At 44.4% G+C, this 20,055-nt stretch overlaps 1 protein-coding gene across 4 annotated transcripts in view; it reads right to left on the minus strand.

Annotated features, from left to right (window-relative positions):
- Positions 1-7,908: 7,908 nt before the first annotated feature.
- The window catches only part of ZC3H12B (zinc finger CCCH-type containing 12B), a 194,537-nt gene continuing 182,390 nt past the window's right edge, over positions 7,909-20,055 (minus strand). For 3 of the 4 annotated variants that reach the window (XM_074323583.2, XM_074323581.2, XM_074323582.2), the window contains 4 exons: positions 18,850-18,989; positions 15,643-15,877; positions 14,885-14,991; positions 7,909-13,671 (listed from right to left, as the gene is read on the minus strand). In XM_074323583.2, the coding sequence (XP_074179684.1) occupies positions 12,251-13,671; positions 14,885-14,991; positions 15,643-15,877; positions 18,850-18,989 (1,903 nt within the window). In that variant the 3' untranslated portion in view covers positions 7,909-12,250. Of the gene's footprint in view, positions 13,672-14,884; positions 14,992-15,642; positions 15,878-18,849; positions 18,990-19,534; positions 19,669-20,055 lie in introns of those variants that run through there. The other variant, XM_074323584.2, reaches the window with a different exon arrangement.

Raw genomic sequence — 20,055 nt, forward strand, 5'->3', positions numbered from 1 at the left:
CAGAACCTCCCTGACAGTGGGAAGCCCCAGGCCTTCCTGATGCTACCCAGCAGGCTTCTGACTCATTTCCCTGCCTGCCCTCACTGGGCACCAAACAGCAGTTGACAGCCAAAGAGAAAGTTTTCTTTGTGACTTTCACACTCCACTGGCCTAGACAAGATAGAGTGGACTTCCTGTGGTGGGCACTGGAGCCAGAGAAATCCCTTAGGGACTGACCCAGAGCTCCTTCTCTATGGTCACCTAATTGCCTCAGACATTCAGGGTGCCTATCCTGTGTCACCCAACCCTGAGCTGCCAAGAGGCAGATGAATAAATCATGTTTTCACCCCTCAGAGACATCTGCCTGGTGAGAAAGGACGGTACCCATTATGATAACCCGATTTCCTCTACTAAATGCCTCAAGGGAGCTCCGGTGTGCTACAAATTTTTTGTTTTTCTCAGAGTGATATTTCTAGGGTGGTGGTTGACTGAGGTCAAGTCTGGCTACAGTATCCCCCACCCCCACTCTGGGGAGTGATTAGCTGGGCAAGACAGTGGGCATCTCTGTCAGACCAAGTTTGGGCCCAGATAAGGGGAGCAAGGGACAGAACCAGACAACATTCCAGCCAAGAAGCTGGCCCAAGAAGTGGCTGAGCCAAGGAATGATGGAGAGGGCTTATGCTATGAAAATGCCAAGGAGAAATTTAATGGAAATGTCATGACAGCCCTCAGTCAAGGGTTTTAACTGGGAACCCAAGGGAGTCCCCAACACCTTTTAAAGGATATCCTGAATATCTCTGGGTATGTGTACATAATCGTTTTTCTAGAGTGAGTCCACAGATCGAATCCAGTTATCAAAGGGGTCCATGAGCCCACCAGCCCAATAGGATTACGATTTCCTGTCCTGTATGGACCCAAGCATTAGGCATGGGCAGAGCAGTCTCCTGAACTGATTCACATGAAGTCAGTTTCCCTCCAGCTCTTCCCTCTCCTGCCACAAGGGTAAATGCTATATGTCACATCCTGGAGAATGTCAGGGATGAAGGAGCCCTCAAAGAGCATCTAGGCCACATCTAGTCAAGGGATTTGCGAAAGTACTCTGGGAGATGGCTCAGCGCCTGCTCCATGGGAAGATGGGTGTTGCAAGCTCTTGGTTCCCCTCCACCACTTCCTCTAGAACAGCCTCGATTTTATCCATCATGTATGTATTGGTCTCCTACATAGGATTTTTTGTTTTTCAAAATGGGTTTTGTTGCTAAAAAAAGATTGGAAATTATAGTTTTAATGTAGCCCCCTCATTTTATGCATTGAGACACTGAGGCAGACAAAAAGGGAAGGGATTTGCCCAATGGCAAAGAACAAGTTAATAGGTTAGTGTAGATCCACATTTCTTGCAACATCAGCATCACCTGAGTACTTGTTAAAAATGCAGATATTGAACCCCACTCCTGAGCTGAATCAGAAGGGTTGAAGGTGACCAGCAATCTGGTTTAACAATCTTTTCAGGTGATTCTGATGCACGCTCAAGTTTGAGATGCACAGGTATACCGTGTTTCCCCGAAAATAAGACCTAGCCGGACAATCAGCTCTAATGCGTCTTTTGGAACAAAAATTAATATAAGACCCAGTCTTATTTTACTATAATATAAGACCGAGTCTTCTAATGTAATGTAATATAATATAATATAATATAATATGCCAGGTCTTATATTAATTTTTGCTCCAAAAGACGCATTAGAGCTGATTGTCCGGCTAGGTCTCATTTTCGGGGAAACACGGTAGAGGAGAAAGCTACCTGAAGACCTAGGTTCCAGGTAAGCTCCACCACTTAACGGGAGCAGCCTGGGGCAAATCATGCCACAGCTTTCTTCATCTGTAGAAGGAGGATAATATTTGCCTCACAGGCTTGTTACAAGGATCAAAAAAGATAACAGACGTGAAAGTGCTCTCTGAAGCTCATGCTTTGTATGTATGAGTGATATGAATTCATGCCAGGGTTGGTGGGCCTTGAACTCAGGAGTCAGGTCTCCATATAACCCAGGACAAAGGCTGTCCCCTGGCCCTCAAAGACTGACCTAGAGATGAGCAGCAGGCTGTCTGAGCTCATTTCTAGTCCAGGTCTCGGGAGAGTAAAAGCCAAGGGTCATTGTTGGCCGGAATCTTCCTGAAACCTGGGATTTGTGAAGCCAAGTACCTGGGTGGGCTGCTTCAGATGACAGGGACGGGTGGAGGTGGGGGATGTGGGAGGGGGGTGGCAGAGGACCGGCCAGGGAGCAACCTTAGTCCACTGTCCTTGGACCTTTTCCTTCTGGCTGGAGATCAGAGTAGGAAAAGTCTTTCAACTGCACGCATTTAACTGGGGAACAGGGTTGGGGATCAAGAGGAGGAAGCATAGATTATATTATTATTCAACAACAGTAATTGAGAGTCACCCCTTCTGAATGGAGATAATTCATCAATGATGAAGAACATGATTGCTGCCCCTAAGGAACTTCCTGTTTTGTGGGGGAGTCTGTGTGCCAACATAATTATTACAGAGTGGCAAGTGCTAAAATAAAGGTATTGTTCAAGATGACTGCAAGGCCCACTGGGGGAAGGACTAACAATGTCTAGACAAGGATGTGGGGCAACTTAATAAAGGAGGTGACAGCAATGAATCAGAACAAGGAGTAGAAGGAAGGTAAAAAGTCTGGCGTGGATAGGATAAGAAAGAGCATGTCACATTGTGGCACCTGTGAAGGGTCCAAGATGATTGGTACATGGGTTGTGTGAAGAAAGTGCAGGTTCTGAGGCCAGAAAGGTAAGCTAAAGAGGGATATGGTCAAACTAGTTGATTTTCCACCTATGATTAGGGAGAGGCATGGAACATTGTCATGCGGGAGACCCTGCCGACTACGCCATGTGTCGTGCGGGGTATCCGGTGGGGTCTCTTGCATGACAAATGCCACAGCGAGCAGGGTATAGTGCCAGCCAAAGCTCTCCGAAAGGCGGTGGAGCAGTTTGTGCGTATAAACAGTCAGTCTCAGGAAGACCAGGAGGAGCAGCTGCTGGAGAGCTGGAGCCCCGTGGAGGGGTGGAAAGACGTGGACCGTTCCCCTACCAGCATAGGTCGGAGAAAGTAAAGGTTGTTGCGGCCCTGTGAGCTGGGAAGTTCTTGCTGAGGCAGCCGGGATGAGGGACTTGTCCCAGGAGGAAAGGCTTGCTGAGTTCTCCGTGGGAGATGAGGGTGAGGTCAAGGTCGTCCCTCTCCCCCAGGACAACCCTGGCGAATGACTATGGACTATGGGGAATTGCCTTCCATCCCTAATTTAATGGTATTGTTTGGGAACATACCACCATGTAGTGGAACTGGGGGATATTTGCTTTTGTGTCTTGACTGGCGGCCATCGAGAATATGTAAGCACCTTGTCGTGCGAGAGACCCTGCTCGCTGCGCCATTTGTCGTGCGGGAGACCCTGCTGGGTCTCTGCTCCCGCTCCCCACACAAGAATGCAGGACACGGTGAGGCCAAAAAGGAACACCCACGGAGCCATAGGTAGGGGAGTCATACCACTATATTCTCTCTGGCGGCACTATACTCTCACTGGAGGCTGGATCCACACTGTCCGCAAACCGCCATCCACACTTGCCAGCCCAGCTGCCATCTTCTTGCTAGCCCCCATTCTTCTCTCTTCTCTTCTAGCGTAGCCACAGCAGTTATATTAGTGGCCAATGGCTCACTGGTTACAGCTGACGGCCAACTAGCCACAGCTGATGGCCATCCAATCACAGTTGATGGCCATCTACTACCTGAGCCAGCACCTTTCCACGTGAGGCCGAGAGCCTGGAAACTACTTTCTGGGGCTCTGTCCCCACACACCTTGATTGTGAGTCGCTGTTGTTCCAGCAGGGTACCCTGAGAGGCCCAGAGAGAGGGGCAGTGCCCTGAGAGCCCTGGCTGAGTCCAGGAAGTCTGGCTGAGCCCTGAGATGCCCTGGCTGTTCCCAGGAAGTCGGGCTGTTCCCAGAGAGAGAGTGGCAGTGCCCTGAGAACCCTGGCTGAGTCCAGGAAGTCTGGCTGTGGCCAGAGAGAGAGTGGCAGTGCCCTGAGAAACCCTGGCTGTGTCTGGGGAAACTAGTGGTACCTAAGAAGTCCAGGAAGTCTGGCCGTGCCCAGAAGTACTGGTGGTGCCCTGAGAAACCCTGGCTGTGTCCAGGAAGACTAGTGGTACCCTAAGAAGCCCAGGAAGTCTGGCTGTGCCCAGAAGCACTGGTGGTGCCCTGAGAAACCCTGGCTGTGCCCAGAGAGCCTGGCTGTGTCCAGGATATTGCATTCACCTCCAGGCTCCTCGCACAGGGCCCCTCGCGGAAGACGCTTGTCACGTAGATTGTGAGGCGAGAGCCTGTAGGAGTGGAGTGTGGGGACAGAGCCCCAGAAAGTAGTTTCCAGGCTCTCAGCCTCACATGGAAAGGTGCTGGCTCAGGTAGTAAATTGCCATCAACTGTGATTGGATGGCCATCAGCTGTGGCTAGTTGGCCGTCAGCTGTAACCAGTGAGCCATTGGCCACTAATATAACTGCTGTGGCTACGCTAGCAGAAAATGGGGGCTAGCAAGATGATGGTGGCTGGCTGGCAAAAGTGGATTGCAGAGAGGTGGATGCCGCCAGCGAGGATATAGTGGTATGACTCCCCTATCTATGTCTCCGTGGGTGTTCGTTTTTGGCCTCACCATGTCCTGCGTTCTCTTGTTGGAGGCGGGAGCAGAGACCCCGCCGGATACCCCGCACGACAAATATTGAATTGTCCCTTCTTGGAATTCTAACTATTCTTATCACTCCCTACCTTCATGCTGCCACTGTCCTCCTTTTTTAAAAAAATTAAGTGTATTGGGGTAAGATTGGTTAATATGTTTCAGGTGTACAATTCTATAATAAGGAAAATCTTAATTTATTAATTTCTTCTCTAAGTGTACTTCATTCCCTCACGAGAGTGCAAATTCCAGAAGACAAGGACTGTTCCTCCTCCTAATCCAGTATAGGCCACGCCCCTATTTGGTACTCAGAAAGAACTTGATACAAGCAAGCCTGAGAAATGTGAGAGAAGGCAGCAAGAGTAAAGAGAAAGAGGGTCAGGAGAAATGAGCTCTTAGTCTCAAGAAGGATGGTAAAAGAACAAACGAGATTCTCAGATTCATGAATAGCCACTCCCAAAGGCTCTGTGGGGGCAGAGCCCCAAAAAGTAGTTTCCAGGCTCTCAGCCTCACATAGAAAGGTGTTGGCTCAGGTAGTAAATGGCCATCAACTGTGATTGCATGGCCATCAGCTGTGGCTAGTTGGCCGTCAGCTGTAACCAGTGAGCCATTATACTATTATAACTGCTGTGGCTACGCTAGAAGAGAGAAGAGAGAAGAGAGAAGAAAGAATGGGGCTAGCAAGAAGATGGCGGCTGGGCTGGCAAGCGTGGATGGCGGTTTGCGGACAGTGTGGATCCAGCCTCCAGTGAGAGTATAGTGCCACCAGAGAGAATATAGTGGTATGACTCCCCTACCTATGGCTCTGTGGGTGTTCGTTTTTGGCCTCACCATATCCTGCGTTATGTGGGGAGCGGGAGCAGAGACCCCGCAGGCCGCCCTGCATGACAAATGGCACAGTGAGCAGGGTCCCCCGCATGACAAATGGCGCAGCGAGCAGGGTATGGTGCCGGCCAAAGCTCCCCGAAGGGCGGTGGAGCAGTTTGTGTGTATGAACACTCAGTCTCAGGAAGACCAGGAGGAGCAGCTGCCGGAGAGCTGGACCCCCGTGGAGGGGTGGGAGGACGTGGACTGTTCTCCCACCAGCACAGGAAAAGCCATGCAGCTGCTGGAGAGATGGAGCCCCGTGGAAAGATGGAAAGATATGGACGGTTCCCCAACCAGCACAGGCCGGAGAAAGCGAAGGTTGTTGCAGCCCTGTGGGCTGGGGAAGTTCCTGCTCGGGCAGCCCGGATGCAGGACTTGTAGTCCCAGGAGGTAACGCTTGCTGAGTCCTCCATGGGAGATGAGGGTGAGGTCAAGGTTGTCCCTCACCCCCAGGACAGCCCTGGCGAATGACTATGGACTATGGGGAATTGCCTTCCATCCCTAATTTAATGGACCGCTTGACTGTTTGTTTGGGAACTGTTGTTAGTGGAACTGGGGGATATTTGCTTTTGTGTCTTGACTGGCCGCCATTGAGAATATGTAAGCACCTTGATTGTGAGTCGCTGTTGTTCCAGCAGGGTACCCTGAGAGGCCCAGAGAGAGTGGCAGTGCCCTGAGAGCCCTGGCTGTGTCCAGGAAGTGTGGCTGTGCCCACAGAGAGTGGCAGTGCCCTGAGAGCCCTGGCTGAGTCCAGGAAGTCTGGCTGAGCCCTGAAGATACCCTGGCTGTGCCCAGGAAGTCGGGCTGTTCCCAGAGAGAGTGGCAGTGCCCTGAGAAATCCTAGCTGTGCCCGGGGAAACTAGTGGTACCCTAAGAAGTCCAGGAAGTCTGACCGTGCCCAGAAGCACTGGTGGTGCCCTGAGAAACCCTGGCTGTGTCCGGGAAGACAGGTGGTACCCTAAGAAGTCCAGGAAGTCTGGCCGTGCCCAGAAGTACTGGTGGTGCCCTGAGAAACCCTGGCTGTGCCCAGAGAGCCTGGCTGTGTCCAGGATATTGCATTCACCTTCAGGCTCCTCGCACAGGGCCCCTCGCGGAAGACGCTTGTCGCGTAGATTGTGAGGCGAGAGCCTGTAGGGGTGGAGTGTGGGGGCAGAGCCCCAGAAAGTAGTTTCCAGGCTCTCAGCCTCACATAGAAAGGTGTTGGCTCAGGTAGTAAATGGCCATCAACTGTGATTGCATGGCCATCAGCTGTGGTTAGTTGGCCGTCAGCTGTAACCAGTGAGCCATTGGCCACTATTATAACTGCTGTGGCTACGCTAGAAGAGAGAAGAGAGAAGAGAGAAGAAAGAATGGGGCTAGCAAGAAGATGGCGGCTGGGCTGGCAAGCGTGGATGGCGGTTTGCGGACAGTGTGGATCCAGCCTCCAGTGAGAGTATAGTGCCGCCAGAGAGAATATAGTGGTATGACTCCCCTACCTATGGCTCTGTGGGTGTTCGTTTTTGGCCTCACCATATCCTGCGTTATGTGGGGAGCGGGAGCAGAGACCCCGCAGGCCGCCCTGCATGACAAATGGCACAGCGAGCAGGGTCCCCCGCATGACAGGCTCTTAGGCTGGGCTTCCCTGCAGCCACTGTGGCTATCTCTGCCTGTAGAATGAGACTGGCCTGGAGTAGCAGGGATGAGTAGGAGGCTTCAGAGAGGCCTGAGGGAAGAGCAGACACCATTGTGATAAAGGGCTCCCTGGCCTGGAGCAATGAATGAGACTACTGTTCCAATCCTGACTTTGCCACTAACTCCCTGTTCAACCTTGGTCAAATCTCCAGTTTTTGGAGTCTCAGTTACCACACCTATAACCTGATGTAGTTGATGCAGCTGAACACTCCCCTAGTGACTTTTCTGTGAAGTGTAGGGGTGCCAGGCCACTTCTAGCTCTGATATTCTGGCTAAGGCTCAGCAGATGATGCCCCTGTGATACTGAGGCTATTATTATTCAGGGGAGAAACTGTAGGTTGTTTACAGAAATAAGTCTGGGCTCTGAGCCCTCCAGCTGGTTCTGACCCACCAGTGGGGAGGCCTGGTGCAGCCCAACCCCGTGGAAAACACTAGTTGACTAGCATTTGGAGCTATATTAGTATACAAAAATTAGAGGCCATATGCTGACTATGATAAAATTCAGATGAACTCATTTGGGGAGATCCCTCTCCTTATAGCTTATCTCGAGATACAAGTCCCAAGGACAGAAATTTAATTTTTCAGGAGCAAACTGGAGTGTGTGTATATGTAGACGTGGTATAGTTTTGGTGTTGATGTTCTTAAAGAAACAGAGCCATTAGTGGTTAGTAGACAAATAGTTTATACAGTAAATAAGTGTGGTTACAGTTCATTGTTGTCAATGATACAGCATTTTTCATCATGATGAAAGGTGAAACAAATTAAAACCTCATGAAGTAGTCATAGCACATTCATGCTAGTATGAACGTATTGCAAAGCATTGCACGTGCACTATAGGGGCAGACAAGACTGGGGATGGAGTATATTTTCACTCACCTCTGGTTGGCTTTGTATATTTTGTCATTGAGACTTACATTATGTTTGGGTCAAACAAAAAACCCAAAGAGGTTTTATAAAAGTTTACAACCATTAAACAGTATTGTTTAATCCCACAAATGGATAAAGCAAACTACTATAGCTCAATGATTCACAAACCAGGACTAAAAATAGTCAGTCTGCCTATGTATATAGCTAGCTACAATATGATAGATATTGAATATGCTGAGTCTTTTCAAAGGCATAGACTACTTTAGACAAGCGGGTTCCTGAAATATACTGGTTTGGTTTCCAATGAGAACTAACTGTAATGTCATTTCACTTGAAGACTATGCACTCCTCAGTGTCAGACCTGAGAAGAAGCAAACTAGGGGAAGGCAGAGAAGGGTTAGGAGGAGACCTGAGCAGGACTCTTTGGACAGCTTGACATTACTTAGCCTGTGCAGTTCCAGATCTGGTTCACAGAGTAAAACAAAGTGTATTGAAATCGTTGCCCCTCAAAAAGGGCATTTGTACAAAGTCTCATACTTACAGCATAGATATAATGGTAACTGAGCGCCTCTCAAAATGAATTATTTTTATTAGAAGAAAACCCAGTGCCAAAGGTTAAATGGATATCAATATTTGAATATCGTATAAAGATAATTTATCTAAAATAGAAAAAATGAGATTTAGAAGTATTCTCCTGAAAACTAGCAGAGAGAGAAATTATATATATATATATATCATATATATATATGATATATATCACATATATATCATATATATAATTACTTAGAAGAAGAAAAGTTTTGTAGACCATTTCCGTAAGGCATCTCTCTTTCTCTATCCCGTACCTTGTACCTTAAGAGAGAGTGCAATGGCTGTATGTTACCTTTGAAAAGTCTCCCTGGATTGACCATGCCACTCCAGAGTCACACTTCTTCAGGTCGAAATAAAACATAATAACAACAAAAAGAAAAAAAAAATCACAAAATCTATAAAATCTAAGGCCTGAACAGGCACAGACTTCCTATGAGTTCAGAAACTCAGTGAAAGAATTAAAATTGCAAAGCACCTCTTGCAAAATGTACTGTTTCTTGAAAACCACACAAAACACTGTGCAGTAAACCTGCTGAGTGTTTGGAGGTAAAAATCGGGAAGGACACACACTTAGCCTCAGGAAGGAAGCTTGAGGTTTTTGTTTGTTTGTTTGTTTTTGTTTTTGTTTTATCAAGGGAGCCAAGAGAGTCCCAATGCTTTTGCTATTTTATAATTACAGACAAAATGGAAAAGTAGTGTGCAGACTTCAATATAAAAAAAATATTTCTCTAATAATTTCACTAAGAACCAAGCTGGATTTATGCATTCATAATTAACACAGCTCCATTTATAGATTCCTGCAAATGATTCACTACCACTGACATTTTTTACACAAAATACCTTTTGCAAGGACATATTAAATTGAATGGGCTAAAGAGAACTTGTTGCAATATAATGGTTGAAACTACACACAATAGCTGTGCACATAGTAATAAAGAGGCCTTGAAAAACTGTCTTTGTCTATAAATTATGACTGCCCTTTGGAAATGAAAGCTCCCTCACGACCCTTGGGCTACATACCTGTGACACACAGTGCCACAAACATCATGGTGAAAAGTCAGTACCAAACCTAGTTTAGGATGAGTTTTGTACATTTGTTTCTATACAGTCAGGAAAAAAAGAGATACAATTTGTATCAACAAAAGGTCATTTCTGGTTATTTGAGGCATTGTTCCTAGCCGCTTTGGTTAATACACATTTTATGAGAAGAGAAGAATGACAATCGTTTTTAGGAAATAATACATATTTTGCCTTGGAAAAAAAAAAAAGCTGTTTCTTGTGTTGGGAAAAGCTTACAGTTTTTTGAGTACTGAACGTGAACATGTTCCAGATGACGTGCAGCTGACAAGATTAATCTTGTGCTTCCCTAAAAATTGTGCAGCTAATGGATACTGTGGTACCATTGCTGATTTGGGTAGAAAGATGAACTAACTGGCACAAAGGCAATAGAGTCATCTAAGATTGTTGAATACCCTGATTTAGACATAGGACAGGTTTAGAAGGTCCAACAAGTTGAAAGTATGAAATGGTGTTTGTGTGAAATAGCAAGCACTTCAGTGGCAACTGTCACTCTCTATGGACCTACCTGACAGAAAATACTTTTACACCTTAATATGCTGGGGGATGGAAAGATCAGAGGGTAGGAGATGAATGTGAAATTGTGGTTAACCGAAGAGAAACAATGGTTGAGATGCAGTTTTGATCAACGAGGACAGAGACAGAAAGCCAGAACGCAGCATGCAAGCCATTATCAAACCACCAGAAACAACCCTGACTACAGCCTCACATTCTGAGTGTTTCAGAGTAAGAAACATAGGCAGTGTCACACCTTCTCATGAAGAAATAAAAGGCCAATACTAGGCCTTCTTAACTTTCATGAAAAAACGACCATAGAAATTAGCAAATTCCAGCTCAAGAAACAGTGAGCTGATGTGGTTCAAAATGTTGAACTATACAGTGGATTCAGAAAGGGGGTTCATTTAGCGCAGTTAAAAACAAACAACAACAACAAAAACCCCCAAAAAGTGCCTCTTCTAGAGGCATTTAGCTACAAACGTTCCCACCCTGAGCAAGATACAAGTTGCGCAAATGGTACCACTCAACCCAAAGTCCTGCCTTCTTTAGTAACACATTTAAGAATTATCTAAGGACAAGTACACTCTTTGTGTGAATTTGAACTGCATAACTGAGCCAGCTATTAGCAAAGATGTAGCACTCCCTTTTGGAAGCTGCCTTTCTCCATCTAGAAAATCCCCTGGTTTTGTTTTCTAAGGAAATTCTGCCCCACCAATGATCGACCTTATTGCCCAGAGTGGACAGCAGGAGAAAGTGGATTACATGACTGTACACTGTCCTCCATTACTTTTCATCTTGTGATGTTGAATACTGCATAGATCAGAAGTCCAAAGAGCATCCATTAGATCCTCCTTGAGTGCAGCTTTTGTGTTCATCATTTAATACTCCATGAGTTTGGCCATCTCCCCTGGGATAAGGGAAGCGGGCTCTGGTAGTAAATCCCTTGGCCCTGGTCAAACTCTTCTGCATTTGTCTAGCACACAACGCTTGGAACTTGAGCTTATCCATCAGCTACTCTGCAGAGGAAGGCAGCAATCTGATCCCTAATTTGCTGAGGTGAAGAGACTTAAAAGCTAAGAACTGTCAATAAATGTTGACAAGTAAAAACAGCAAAGGAACTCGAGCTAATTTGCTCTGGTGCCTAAGAAAGCAATGTCAAATATTGGCATGTAATTTCACTTTGAAAACTAGTGAAACTATGAAGTGTGACATAAAATCATCAGGTCAGATTTGTGATCTATACAGCTGTAGACTAGGGACCATGTAGAGCCTATCTTCTCATCATCACTATATAAAAGGTTACACAGAGATACACACACATCTCAGACTAAATACATACAGTCATACATGCAATATGATTGCTAACAATATGTTTGAAATATAGTTCTAGAAGCTTCAATGTGACCTTATAGGTTGGTTAATAAAGATATTGAATGATCAGATCCATGCAATAAAGTATGCATTTACTTTTAAATAGCTTTAAGTATTCCTATTAAAAATCCTAAAAGGTTAATTCGACATATGATCTGATCCTGATGCTCTCTAAATTAGATTTATCATCAATACTTTATAATATAAAATGTGTGACTAAGACAATGTTCATAACGGAACCCTTTGGGGTTTCTTGCATTTAGGCCTCTCCCCTTGGGTTTTGCCCTCCATGACCTGCATGGTGCAGTGCAAAAGGGCATGAGACTTGGAGTCAGAGGACTTGGGTGTGAGTCCTGACTAGGTCATTCCCGAGCAGGTTGACATTGGCAAGTCACTTAATCTCACTGAGCTTCAGTTTCCTTGTCTAGAAAACAAGACATTAATAAGACTTACCTCACAGGGTTGTTATGCGCTTCAATGACATAAATACTCTGTAACTTGTAAAGCGCAACACAAAATTATTAGTCACTATTACCATACTATTAGTGCATATTAGTATTAATATTCATATTTGTATAAAGGAATAGGTCCTATGTCATGTCAACGTGCAGCCCTAAGCTTAGAAACAATCAAGGCTGCCAGTTGTTGGGCATCTGCTGTGTGGGGATTCTTCTCCATCACTGCAAGGACGATGTTGGATGGGAAAATATTGCAGAGGTTCTTGTAGGTCTGATACTGGTGCTCTGGGATCATATGCTCCCTGGAATCATTGCACATTCCAACCCAAGGATTCCTCCAAAGCTGCTCCATCTTTTCAGGCACACTCCGTACCATGACTGGCTCATAGCATGGTTGCATGAGGCTGTTACTCAAGGGATAGGAGTGGTAGCCATAGGAGTCAGTTGCACAAGGCAGTGGGTCCCAGCTGGCATGTTGTTCCCGGCACAAAGGAGGTCGTCTTTGCCTCATGGGGTTGCTCTCATAGAGGCGGGAGTCAGAAATGCTGTCCATCCGAGTCATCACCAGGGCACGTCCTGGCTGGGGCGTTGCCCCAGGATGGATAGTAGGAGGCGTGGGATAGTCTCCAGGACAGCTGGAGCGTGCTCCAGTTGCTGGGTGCTGGGCATGCAGAACTAAGTGGGGCACTGACTGCTTGTGGGGGGCTTGCTTAGAATCCTCCGCACCATAGCTCTGTACTCGCGTTAAGGCTTCATGGTAACCATGAGGAAAAGGCTGAAGACGGTTCTGAGATGCTGAGTGATGCAGCTTCAGACTTCCTTCAGGATGGGCATCAGTTACAGCCATGTACAGGTTGTTGTAAGAGGAATAGTTGTCGTTCCTGGTATGGCTCATACGGCTCTCTGGACAGAGGTTGGGATTCCTGGTGTACACCCCCCGGTCTGCTTCAGCCATGTAATACTCTCGATTATGCATGCTGTTGATGTTCAATTTGGAGAAGTCGCCTAGCATTGAATAGTAGCCATGGTCCCCCACGGACTCAAACTTTGGGTATTGCTCAGCATAGCTAATAGGGGTCCCATGGCTGTTGGTGACCAGGATAGGGGGGTACTGCATGCTGGCCATGTGCTCCAATGAGGACTTCTGGTGGGGGAAATGAGAGGATCCTGGCACTGGGCTGCTGGCTGAACGGGTGTTGAGTGCACCCACTGGATGGCTTTTTGGGGGTGAAATTGTAGGGACACTTAGGGCAGTTACAAGTGAGGGGACAGAACTGGCCTCGGGTTTACGGGCAATGGACAGCCATTCCTCAGGTTCCATAGCCACAGACCGGATGCTGGGATCTGATTGGCGCTTGGGGGCCACACGCTTGACTTCTGAGGTTATCTCACCTTTGGCATTAGACATCCCTGTGCCGCACTTGGCCAGGGTACCTTCGCTCATGGTTTTTACTGTGGACAGTTTGGCACTGATGCGGAGCTCATCAGCCACCGAACGCTGGGGTTGGTTGGCCCGCTCCGGATGGTAGTATTTGCATTTGTGGCCGTAGGTGCATTTTTTGCCTGAAAAATAATGCCTTGGGGTAAGACTCTCTCTCATAGTGGTGCAACGCTCTGTGCCAGAAACTGTCGTAACAATGTGGTCACTCAGATTAGACTTTTACTGTTTAGGGTTAAGGCAAAAAATCAACTTTCCATAAAGATGAGACAGACAACATCAAGGAGGCATCACACACTGTGAGGGGAGAGGGAAGAAGTTAGAGCTGGGAAGGAGACTGCAGTGTCAAAGCTAGGAGCTGAGCAGTTGAACAGCCTTCATTTTTCTATAATTCACAAATTTTCCTAGGCATAACCTGCATGCTGAGGTGGTGTAAAGCAGCAGCAGGCAGCATGGTGCGATGCAAAGAGCACAGGCTTGGAGGCCAGTCAGACCTACGTTTCAATTCCAGCTATGTCACTGAGTAGCCGTGTGACCTTGGGAAGTGAGTTAACTTCCTAAGTCTCATTTTCTTCTTCTGTAAACAAGGTTTATAATATATATAATGCCTATATTATAGGACCATTGTGAAGGTTAAATGAAGATAATGGACATGAAAATACTCTATGATTTAAATAAATGTTAATTGAGAACAAAACCCAAGATGTTCTATAAACAAAATGATTATCCAAAAAGAGTAAACATCCAAAGTAGCCTCAGACCAGGCAGCCCATACTGCACTGTCAAGCTGACAAACTTTGTAACAGAGGGAGTTGGGTGAGATCACGAAAGTACTCTAGAAAACAGTTATTTAAAGAAAAAAGTGTAAATGGAAACAATGTTCAGAAGCAAACTAGAAAGTACAGATCCGAAGAATAGGGTATTATTAGTTGACAGAGGATGCAGTCACCTGCGTGAGAGACATGTCTTTCTTGGGGCCAAACCCAGTTTGGCACTGTCCTTTCTGCTTCTGTAGGCCCTGTGAGGTTCTGTACTTCCCTGCCCCCAGCAACAATGCTCAGGACGAAGGCAGCTAGAACACATGCATCATTTTAACAAGTGATAACTAATCTTCCCTTCAATTCTAGTTACCTTTTTCTTATGCCGTTTCTAGGATGTTTCTTTAAATGCCTAAATGAGAATACATGAAGACACAGACTTTAACACACAGAAAGTGGACAAGCCAGAATTTTCCATTTGAAAGAGAAACCTGGAAGGGAAAACTATTCACAGAGACCTTATGTTTCCCTTAGTAACATAACACTTTACAAGAACTCAGTTTTTCACATTGCTACTCACCATAAGGGCATGGTTGCTTCTTGTGCTCAGGAACAACAGGTCTCTTTCTTAAGAAATTTTCAAGGCTTGGACCATGGCGTCCTAAGGGATCATCTGGAGGCATAAATCTGAAAGCAAGCAAGCAAGAGGTAAATGTTTTCCTTTCTGTCCCCACTACCCCTTACCAGAAATTCAGACCTTCATTACCTCATACCTATACTATTGTCACAGCCTTCTAATTGTCCTTACTGCCTCAAGTCTATCTTTTGCTAAGCCAGCAGATCTTCCCTCTGTTCCTATTTGATCACACAAAAAAAGGATTTTTCCTTTGCATAATTCTTCCATGGACTATGTTTCAGTCATATTGGCATGCCTGCTGGTTTTCCCAACATACAACCTACTTTCACATCTTTATAGCTTTATTCATGATGTCCCCCTTACCTGTAATGCTCAGTAGCCCCCCTTGCTCTGTAAACTTCATCTCAAATGTCATCGCCCCTGTGAGGACTTTTCCTATCATTTCACATACATAAAGGAATTTAAAAAATTCTAACCATAGCACTTATTACAATACATTGTGGTTGTCTCTTTCTCTCTCCCCATACTTTGCACTTCTTAAGGGTAAGCCGTGTCTTATTCAGCCTTTTAGCCCCATGGAAGCCAGTATAATGCATGATACACAGTAAGCGTTCAGTAAATGTTTATTGACATGAAATGAAATCTACTCCTAGTGGTCACTTGAATTTAGGCTATTCAGAGCCCACTGGAAAGAAGCGTACTTGTCGTTCACAAAAGAATACATCAGCAATCGCTCTTCTATAAACTTCTTCCATTCTGGCTTTTCTACTTGAAGGTCTCGATAGTTATCATTGGATACAATGATGCCGTCGGAGTCAAAAGCCAATTTGACTATGAACCGGTCATCATAGCAGACAACTCTCCTGCCCTGGACCCTTCGGGATGGTGTGAAGACAAGAATCTTTTCCTTCTCCAGTTTACGTAGGATATCTTGATCTGTCAAAATATGGATTATATATTACAGAGTAGAAATAATCTTTGCTAATTAACAGCATTATCCCCACATTACGAATACATAATTTGGTACTAGATGAATATTTTATTTGCCCTTAGAGAGAAAGTGGCCTCTATCCCTGGCTATGGCACCAATCTGAATTGTGACCTTAGGCAAGTCATCTATATTCCTCTTTGGACTTTAGTTTTATTTGCAGTAAAATGAAGGAACTGGATTCAATGACAACTAAGTTTTAAAAACTATCACAAAGAGTGAGAAATATGTAATACTGATACCCTAGAATTATTGATGCTTGTTTTGCCCTTTGGCTGAAGCATCAGCTTTTGACTGCTGAAAAGAACAGGGCAGTATGCTGAGGATGTGTCTGCCAGGAAGGGAGTAAAGCATCACTCCTCTGGACTTACATTTTTGCCTTCTGCCTAAAGGAAGGCCATAGCTAAGGGAAAACATTAAGCTGTAGTGTGTGAATACTGACCCCTGTTTCTTTGTGCCTCTTAATTTCTGGAGAAAGAAAGCTTGCAGGCTGGGCTCACGCAGGGCCAGGATCCATTCTCAGACTGAAACTGGGAGCCTATTCAGTTGCTGGCAGGCAGCAACATGACACAGTTCCAATCATTCACTGGACTTTCTCATTTGCCGCATCAGGCAACGTTGATACTCCTAGGGCTGTGGTCTATCTGCTCTCAATTGTTGTAAAGAGCTAGCTTCACATATTGTTGTTAGTGAATGTAGTGATCCTACTGCCATTAGGGCTGCATATGATTTGGGGGAAACTAAGGTACTTTTGCTTTCATAGGACCCTTCTTCCATAAAGAAATATTAAAAATTACACTTTAAACTACATTAGTATAGAGACAAATAATCTAGTTAGATACATCATTATACATTCATTGTTATTATATTCAACTTTTCCTCCTAATGTTAAAAGAAAATAAAATTAAAACATTTCTATGGGACCCTAAAAGTATCATGGGCCCTAGGCACTGAGCCTACTGTGTCTCACAGATAAGTTGGCTCTGACTGCCATGGGACTTTTCTCTCTATATATCCCCTAATTTGCAAACCCACAGTCACGTTTCTGGTACAGAATGAGAGTCATTGTCTATCACAGTTTCTTTAGTCTTTTGGGAAACTTGGTCACATTTATAACCAGATCACCCCCTTTTAGTCTGAAGTCTATGGTCAAATAGAAAACCACACCTTTTTTTTTTTTTTTTTTTTTTAACTGTGTGCTTATTCTTTGCTGAATTAAAGTTGTCTCTATTTAACTGTCATATGTCACAATATAGTGATTTTATTTGGATCAGGAAAAATATGTTTAAAATGCACTTAATAAAATACATTTTTAATTAATTTTATTTTTATATTAGTTTTAGGTGTACAAAGCAACGTAATGATTAGACATTTACACCCCTCATAAAGTGATAATGCCTCCAAGTATATTATCTCTCTGACGTCATATATAGCTATTACAATATCATTGACTATATTCCCTATGCTGTACTTTACATCCCGTGACTATACACACACACACACACACACACACACACACACACACATACATAGGGTGCCAAAAAATGTATACACATTTTAAGAAAGGAAAACTGTATTAAAATTGTAATACCCAATATATACCTATAACAAAAGATGAATACAACTCACATTTGACTTCTGACTTCTGCAATTACAAGTGGTGCTCAAAGTAGATACCATCAGCGTCCAGACATTTCTGATTATAGCTAACTACTGTTTGAGCAATATTGACCAAAGTGTCCACTTGTGTACATTTTTTGGCACTCCCGGTATATATATATACACACACACACATATATACGCATATACACACATACATATATATACATATATATATACACATACATACATACATACATACATACAGAGGGTGCCAAAAAATGTGCACACATTTTAAGAAAGGAAGAAACTGTATTAAAATTACACTGATGGTAACCACTTTGAGCACCTCTTGTAATTGCAGAAGTCAAATGTGATTTGTATTCTTCTTTTGTTGTTGGTATATATTGAGTATTACAATTTTAATAGTTTTTTTTCCTTTCTTAAAATGTGTATACAGTTTTTTGGCACCCTTTGTGTATACACACACACCACACACGCACACAGATATTTAATTATAGTTTGACATGTAATATTATTCTACTTCAGCTTCAGGTGTACTTTGCAACATGGATGGACCTATGCTAAGTGATACTATGTTAAGTGAAATAAGTCAGAGAAAGACAAATACCATATGATCTCACTTACATGTGGAATCTAAAGAACAGAATAAATGAGCAAGGTGAGCGGATTAGAAAGCACAAATTGGTAACCGCAATATCACCATGGGGATACAAAAGACAGTTTGGGGAATATAATCAATAATGTAAAGATTTTATAGGGTGACAGGCACTTGTCTTATTAGGGAAACCACTTCTTGGATGGTGTAGATGCCTGGCCATTGTACTGTACACCGGAATCTGAAGCTGAATAATACTGAATGTCAACTATAATTTTATATATATATATATATATATATATATATATATATATATATATATATATACACACACATATATATGTGTATATATATACATATGTGTATATACACATATACATATATACATACATACATACATATACATATACATGTATGAATTGAATCAATGGAATTGTAACAGCTATATACGATGTCAGAGGGGTAGTAGATTGGGGGAGTGGTGTTATCACTTTGTGAGGGGTATAAATGTCTATTATATTGTTTTGTACACCTGAAAGAAACAGACAAAAAAACAAACAAACCCAGAAACAAAATACATTTAAGTATACTTAACAAACTTAGGAAAATAATTATCTAAATCAGGACCATCAACCTCTCCCCAAACTATCTTACAAGCTTTGCCTCTGGATGAGAAAAAAAATGTCTTATTTGAAATCAGACCTGTAATTGGTGCATCAGGTCGGGATTGCTCCTTTCTCCATGCAGGCACAAATACAGTAATATCTTTATGGCCTTTATCTAGAAACCAATCCACAGCAAGTTGTATTCCTCTGCAGGAGAACTCTTCTTTATTCCCATGGCTTTAGAAAGAAAGAATTTGAGAGGAGAGAGGATTTACAACAGATAGCAAAGAAATACTCCTTAGTATCAAGACATTAATAACAGACATTTTCTTTCTTGATAATGCCAAAAATGTATGTTTAAAAAGAGCAAATCAAATTCTTCTTATTCAATCATTGCAAACATTGCCGTTATTATTATAGTTACATTCAAGGCCACAGATTGTTAATATCAACTCCCAATTTATAGCAGCCCTGGTGGTTATTTCCTATCACTACTTCCATTTTCTCTCTTCTCTTTCTGTTTCTATTAACACTTTCTTTTCAAAGACTGAGATATTCTCAACAGATGAAAAAAGAAGAGGTGTCACCAGAGGTTTAGATAAAGTTTATATGGAGGGTTAGTTGGAGATGAGTTGTAAGCACATATACTAAGCTTAAAAAGGAACACTGACAGCAAAAGACACACATAGATGCTGACTGAAAATAGTTATCACATTTAATTAAATATAAAGCACCAACAAAAATCACATTATTGAAAATTTTAAGATGTGGGAAATGCTCACAATATAATGCTAAAAGAAAAAAGAAAGGGAGTGACGTTTGGCAGCGCTGGGCTGGTGGCGTAGGCCCATCGTCCTGGTAGGTTCCCGTCCAGTGCCTGGGGAGTGTCCGGCCTCGGCGCTGGCCCTGCAGCCATTTTAGCTTAGGTTTGCCCCGAGCCTGCGTGCCTGGCCGCCCAGTCCTTCCAGGGCGCGCTGTGAGGGGTTTGTTAACGGTCTGTCTCTTGTGGAAAGTGGCGCCGCCGCCGCTGGAGGCCTCCTGTATGGTGGAGAGGCCTCGAGCTGATTAGGACCCCTATTTCCCGCCGGGATGGGTGTTGTCGCCGCCGCTGTGTCCTGCGCTGGCCGTTCCGGACTGGGGCCTGCCGATTGTGGCCGAAGCCGCTGCCCTCTGTGGCTTTTCTGCTGGCCCGGGGCCCGGCCTGGGGCGCCGACAACGCCGCGAGGCGAGGCCGGGACCGTGTAGGCCTCTCCGGATCCTGTCCGAGCTCCTGCCTCCTCGTCCGCGTACCTCGCTGAGACAC

Source organism: Rhinolophus sinicus, chromosome 18 (genome assembly GCF_057876585.1).
Source record: "Rhinolophus sinicus isolate RSI-liver-muscle chromosome 18, RSI-T2T, whole genome shotgun sequence".
Taxonomy (NCBI): Eukaryota; Metazoa; Chordata; class Mammalia; order Chiroptera; family Rhinolophidae; genus Rhinolophus; species Rhinolophus sinicus.